The 7,189-nt window shown below is 37.8% G+C and overlaps 1 protein-coding gene across 1 annotated transcript in view; it reads right to left on the bottom strand.

Moving 5' to 3' along the window:
• Positions 1-5,878, bottom strand: part of COL6A1 (collagen type VI alpha 1 chain) — a 53,659-nt gene extending 47,781 nt beyond the window's left edge. The window contains exons 1-3 of the mRNA XM_026679025.2: positions 5,548-5,878; positions 3,987-4,119; positions 1,834-2,034 (exon numbers count right to left, since the gene is read on the bottom strand). Of these exons, the coding sequence (XP_026534810.2) occupies positions 1,834-2,034; positions 3,987-4,119; positions 5,548-5,656 (443 nt within the window). The 5' untranslated portion in view covers positions 5,657-5,878. The remainder of the gene's footprint in view (positions 1-1,833; positions 2,035-3,986; positions 4,120-5,547) is intronic.
• Between the last annotated feature and the right edge of the window lie 1,311 nt (positions 5,879-7,189).

A 7,189-nucleotide genomic window follows, 5' to 3' on the forward strand; every position in this document is an offset into this window, starting at 1 on the left:
GTTGCTGCCGCCGGTGCGGCCCCAGTCCCGCGTCGCCTCGGGAAGGGAAAGGCAAGCGCTTTGGGTGGGAGCGAGGACGGACAGAGTCTGTGAAGTGGGGCTTGCCTGCCCTTGCTTCCTTTAGGGCGGGAAGGGGCTCATCTGGACCAAGGTGAGTCTCCCCTCAGTTCCCCTGAAGGATCTTCCGTCGCTTTGCCTTCTCCCTACATCTTCCCTCTGTTAAAATCCCCCCACACACACTTATTTTCGGGTGGATAGATTTCGTGTCTGAGTATTCTCACATGACGGTGGGTCTTTCCCCCTAAAAACAGTTAAAAAAGAAAAATATATCCTCATGCAAGAACTTTTCTGCTTCCGATTACCCCCATGCTTAAAAGTTGCAAAGGAAACACGGAAGCAGGGAAGCGCCTGCCCAGCTCCGGAGCTTCACACCATTTTTTTTCAGAGGGAATCTGACTCGAGTATAAGCCGAGGGGGATTTTTTCAGCACAAAAAATGGGCTGAAAAACTCGGCTTATACTCGAGTATATACGGTAATTTTGCTGGGAAGAATACAAATGTGATGGAAAATATGTATGTGATTATTTCTATTTATGGTTGTATGCATCCATCTTAACAATTAAAAAATAATTCTCATCTTGCTACAGATGAGATTTATGGATACAGAGACATCTTGCTGCTTACCTTGAAACATGACATATTAAGGTAAACACTTCAATGTAAACACTGAAATTCTTGATTTCAGCTCCTGCAAAAGGTTTGTGGAAATGTGCAAAACATCTGCCCTTCCTGCATTTTTAAAATTTCTATATTAAATTTATTTTCCATCTTGCCCCCTTCTGCTCCAAAAGAGCCAATTTCAGCTTAGGTTGTGCTTGCCCAGGCCTGGCCCCCCAATGATCCTTTAGGGGACATCTTCTTAGGATCATCTAGGGTCAAATGATTTTGACATTTCCAAGGGATTGGTAGTTATCTATAGTGTGTAAGAGTGAAGGGGATGCAAGTACATTAAAAACATAAAAACTGGTACTGATAAAAATTAAAGTTTTGTAAAACAAATACTATGTAAAGTACCCCAAGCTTTTCCCCATACAACAGAATAACAGAATAAGAGCTGGAAGGAACTTTGGAGTCCAACCTAATCCTGCTCAAGCAGGAAACTCTATATCATTCTTGACATTCTTGCCCAGAAGATCATTGGTTGCTCTTTCCCCTTTTTGGAACAGTTTTATAGCTCCTGCTGCCTTAAGAAAGTTTGAAACATTCTCAAAGATTCATCTCATCCTGGGCACCCTTTTTCTTGAACTATTACCTTCTGGCAGACAGTACTATAAAAACAAGGACAAATAGGCTGAAAAACAGCTTCTATCCCAGGATAGTAACTCTACTGAATTCTACTGTATAGTGCAAAATTAATGCAACATCAGGGGTTTTCAATTTAATGTATAGAATGTGAAAGATGTGTGTTTGTGTTTATTTTCAGTCATAATGTATACTGAAGATGGTATTTAATTTTGTTGTACAAGGTGTAATGACAATGAAGTAAAGTAAACTAAACTAAACAAATGGCTGTCTTGTCCAATCCTTTTTGTAAAACCTCCTATGATGGAGCAAGCTCACATATTCAAACACTATGGGTTGTTGTTTTTTTTGCAAGAATATACTGTAGTTGGAATTCTCTCTTAAGTCTCTTGTTTACTATAGTTGCTGGGCCTCTAGGGTTAGAATGATGGTATCAATGCTTAAGGTCTCTGTCTTCTAAAGGTGCGTGGACTTCCAAACACATTTTTCCTGCTCTCTATTGGTGCAATGAGAATTATGGTTTCCACTTACCCAATGAGTAGTTCTTCCAGCCCTGCCTTAATGGCACAGTCAGTATAGGTGCCTTTCCCAATAGACTCTACTGAGGACACGCGGTTCTTCAAGTCCGCTCGCCCACTGGGCATCCGGGTAAGTTTCTTGATCAGTTCCACCTCATCACTGTAATGTAAGGCACCTGCATTCCACACGAGATTTCGGTCACACCGATAGTATCTGTAAAAAGAAGAGGGAGGGAATGAGTGGGAAGAATGTATCCCTTTTTCCCTAGATATGCTTTTTGCCTCAGTAATAGTAAAGTATTATTTGTTTTAGCAGATTCCTAGTAAACAGGAATCTGAGAAAATGAGAAAGTAGAACATATCAGAACAGTGAATATGGATGAAGAACATGGATGTTATAGAACTAAACCAGTTCATTCCACAGGAATGAACCCCCTCCTCAATTTAAATCAGATGATATTGCGTATTGGCCGGATTCTGTTGGTTTTCCAACAGCAGCCTATATTTTCAGTTCTATAATGAAATGGCTTCCAGCAATCATTCTGCAAGTAAAGAAACTTTTCTTAGCTTTTGAGGATCCACAATGAGGCAGAACTTCAGCAATGATGTGATATTCCCAGGGAACATGCATCCCATCTTTAGCATTAGCAATGACGAAAATAGGTAATAGCCTATTTTATTTCTACCACTGCAAGGCCAAATCACCCTATTCCATACATGATTCTGTCCACTGCAGCTAAGCCCATACAGGAAGCATCTGCGGAGATTCGTCAATAGGACTACAGTACAGGCTCCATCAAATGCTAGTAGCATCTAATCATTGTGGTTGGAGTTCTGTAGTGGTGTTTAGATTGCTATTTTGTGACCGTTTCTTCCTGAGTGGGGAAAAATAAGACTTTGCTTGATTTCTGTAGTCTTAGCTTTTGCAGCACAGAACCAGACTGATGGTAGTAGAATGGTTCATTTGCTTGATCCTATTCAGAAGTTTTCTTCACACCAGTAGAAAAGATAATTCAGATCTTTTTCATCTAAAAAAATGGTCCCCTAACATTTTTGTCTCTTTTCTTGCCAAAGCTTTAGGTCTGTTCCAGTCACCAGAGAAGCAGACAGATATCTGATAAGTATCTACCGCCACCTTTGCCTCTGGTTGCTCCATCTGTGTACTCCCCAGAACTGTTCTACCTCTTTTAGTTGTTCATCTCATTCCTTTCCTCCCCTGACACTCAAAAAGTAAACATTAAAACATAGGAGCAATGTTTTGTAGACACACTGCCTTTATTCAGCCCAAAGAAGCATAAAAATTGTCGATAAACTTGTGGAAGGTCCAAATACAATTTGGAGAAAGATTGCTTCTTCTCATAATGCAGCAATATATTTTTTAAAATTTTGAGCTGGGTTTCTTGCATTTCAATACTATGTGGGTCACCTAGATAGTGAAAAAATAAATAATAAGCTAGTTAGGGTTGTGGGATCAGGATCTGGCCAAATCCAAAACAGGGTTCTGTTTTCAAATATACTATTTTAAAATATACGATATTGGAATTTCTACCACAATTGCCTTTTAAAAATTATTTCTATTGTTGCCTCCTGACTTTAACATTCAGCTCCCTTGAACATTTTTCAGCACAACTTCCAATTCAGAAAGGAACTGCAACAGTAAAAAGATTGGCCCAGGAATATATGCAAAAAAAAGTTTTCCTTGGGTGTGGGTTTTTATCAATCAGTGGAAACAGCAAACCCTGTAAAATAAATGAAACCTAATGACTAGGGAATTTTTTGAAGAAACATTTTTAGAAGGAACACTATCATTATTATTTGCTAATTAGAGTGTAAAATGAATGCAAAAGTACTGCTTATTCTAATTCTTAGGAAAATGTCAGATCCTTTTACGGTTATTCAAAAATATTAATATCCATCCAAAAGTTCTGTGCAGGCTTTAGCAGTCTCTGATTGCCCAGACATTGTAGGCCCATTTTAATTTTCAAGATGGCCTCTCTAGAAATCACTATTTCTTCTTCCTGTGCATGTCTATGCATGTTGGAGGTGTGAGACAGAGAGAGAGAGAGAAAAGACAGGGTAGCCAAGAAAAATAGCTTTCCAAATCAGTATAATAATGTTTTTTACAATAACCTCCACATTCAAGAAACTTGAGTATACAATAAGTACCTGTCATTTAATTTATCAATGAATAGATTAGTGAATGCTTTGATCTTGTCAACATTGGCTCTCCCAAAAGGTTTTACCCTTAAGGAAACGCTCTCAGAGGTATCCAGGACAAAAAACAAATCCACCGGGCAATCTGTTAAAATTTAGAAATAGGTAGTTTAGAAATAAAATGTTAACATGTTTACATTAAAAGATTCATCAGAAAGTTTTCAATGTATCAGGTTATATATATGGAAGGAAGCTGTAGTCACAGAACACCGCAGATTTATTCAAAACTAAGATCTCCTTTGTTCTTTGTGGCTTACTTACTAATGCAACCTCAGCAACAAATTATATAGACTTGTTTTTGCTCTGAGATCACTTTGTGGCCTAGACAAACCAGGGTCTCTTAGCCCCACTCCACTCTTAGAAAACTGGTAGGAGAATAATCACTACATAATCTATTAATATATTTGCAAGAGAATGCATCGAGGTATGCAGGCAATAACACAAGGAGCTTTGGAAACACAGGGAAAGTGAAGAAAACCAATTTGAAGGATATAACTCTATATAATTTAAGAGAATGTAATTTCACCTCCAGCATCAAACATAATTGACACAACCACTAGAATTATGGGGATGTTAATATGGGTAGAGACCTACCAATGGAGGATCGAATTGGGGCTATATATGCTGATTGCCCTCTCAGCATGGCAAAATCCTAGGCATTGAAAATTATGTTTGCATACATGGGTGGCCTATTACAATCTGATCACAAAATTCACAACCTTCAAAATCAGCAGGTAAAAATCACATATTCCAGTGAAAAAGTTGACTTCTCAAATGAAAATTTGCAGTAGTTACTCAAATATGGCAAGTTACACATTGACTATTTTAAATGTACTTTTTAAAAATGTACTTATAGAAAAACATTCTTCTTAATTATCTCTTCTCTACTCCTTTGACTTTATATTTGGGACATTTTAATTTCCAACAAGGATAGAAATATTCTCTTTCCTTCCCCTTTTTACTTTACTATCCATAATTCAAAACTGGTCATTTTCCTGCATTGTTTTTAAAGGAGATTTTTTTTTGTTCTATAAAATAATGCTCTTTATTTTGCTTATCAGTTCTGCCTATTTCTTCAGCATAAGGTATTATTAAAATTACTTGCCGTGGCAGTTCAGTTGATCACTGAAATAAAAATCTTGCAAAGCACGCATATTGCTTATATTTTGGAATGCCTACCAAACGCATATTCTTTACATGTAGCTCTTTAGATATAGCTCGCATTTATTTATATTACAGCGGGACACCGAAAGTTCTTTCCCTCTCTCCAAAAACTGCACCTCGAATATTCTTTACTTACCATGGTGGGATGCACATTGCTACCCTGCATCTAATTTTCTGTTTGTCAAATTCATATGTAAGTAAAAGTTTAAACAAAATATCACGATCAAAAATCTGTACTGAAAGAATACGGCAAAGGTGGAGTTGGGTTACGATTAACAGCTTCATTCTTTCAGTCCATTAAAGCAGGCATATCTGGAGAAACCAGAACCATAGAAACATATTCTCTTACCTTGGAAGGCTATTACTCTGTTGGATATTTGTGATCCCTGAGCGAGAACCCTCTTTATTAAAAAACAGTCCTGAAATAGGAAAATAAGGAAGATGCAGGCTAACTTCATCTTGCACGGAGCGGAGTTAGCATTTGGTGAGATCTGAAAATGCAAAAGAAGCGCAGCGAGAGAAAGTTCAAACCCAGTTTCTTTAGTTGCTATTTTTTGTGAAGTTTCTATCCTTTCCCTGAGTTTCGAAAAGAGTAGGAAGGAAAGGAAAGAGGCAGAGGCGGAGGCGGCGGCAGGAGCGGCCGCGGACGTCTAAGGGGCCAGAGAAATCCTTCCAGAGGGGAGGGAACAGGCGGCCTCTGCTGCAGTTCAACTCTCAGCACCAGCTGGTGAGTCATGAAATACCCCAGTCTGCTTGGAAATAGCTCTTTTTAATACAGTTGTTCTTCTACCTTCCTCAAGTAGAGAGGCATGTTTCTATAGGGTCTGAATTTGCATTGGAGCATCTCTGACTTTAATTGCAAAAGTATTTCTTGTCTGCATTTCTATATTAGCAGGGAGATGTAAGACTTAGTGCGCACACTTTCAGATCACAACCCACTCGAGGAATGTGAAAAACGCTGTAATGATGTGTTTTTCAACATGCAGGATGTAATGGAAAGGTAATGCTGTATCAAAAGAATGTCGAAGGTGTAAAACTCGAACTTGTGTAATAACAAACTAGTAAATTTGAACAGTGGCTATTCAGAAACAAACATAGCTCTCCCTCCACTTGCAGAGTAACAGTACAACATTTTGTATTGACTTAAAGATCAGTATTTGATAGATGTTTACTGATTTCATATGTTGGACTTTCATAGTTTATTGTAAGCCATGGTGGCTGAATTCATAGAACATATTAAGGGATTTACAAACAACAGTGGCTGGATTCAGATGCCATGTTATGCAAAATCAAATTGATCGTTCTGTAGTTTCATGTTGCACATTAATTTACTCTTTTGCTTGTTTTAAAGAAGATAAGATTAAATAGAAATACTGGAGAAAGTCCCTTTTTTCTTGCCATCTACTACTAGGCCTCCAGAGTTTTGCAAGCCAGATGTGGTAGGCCTAAATTAGTAACAAAGTAAGATACAGATTTCTCTGCAATGTATTCTGACACTGTGGAGCCTTGTTTTTCCATAATTATGGAAGAACTACAGAGCAGGAAACTTTTGTTTTAGCGTTCAGACATAGTTTTGTTTTATTTTCTTGTAGTTGATAGGTGATACAAACGCTGGGTTTCTATCCATCAAGATCAAATGGCAGTAAGTGGAGAGACTGAAAGGTGAAAATGTTATCTATGTCTTAGAAAAATTCCACCTGCACTTAAATGTTCATGGGTTGTGGCTGTCCTAACCTTGCTATTAATTCTTTGATCACAGACAGTTGTATACCTGAGTGACCACTGGCTGGGGAATTCTGATAGTTGAAGTCCATACATCTTAAAGTTGATGAGGTTGAGAAACAATGTCTTAGAACAATAGTCTTCAAACTTTGGGTTTGAACTCTTCTCAATGTGAAAAATAAATGAGGAATTTATCAATAAATATGTTTCACATTACATATTTTATTAGAACAAAACATTACAATCAATATTACAGTAATACAATTTAA

Source organism: Notechis scutatus, chromosome 1 (assembly GCF_049901735.1).
Source record: "Notechis scutatus isolate UNSWTSFEM ecotype Mainland chromosome 1, rNotScu1.2, whole genome shotgun sequence".
Classification (NCBI taxonomy): domain Eukaryota; kingdom Metazoa; phylum Chordata; class Lepidosauria; order Squamata; family Elapidae; genus Notechis; species Notechis scutatus.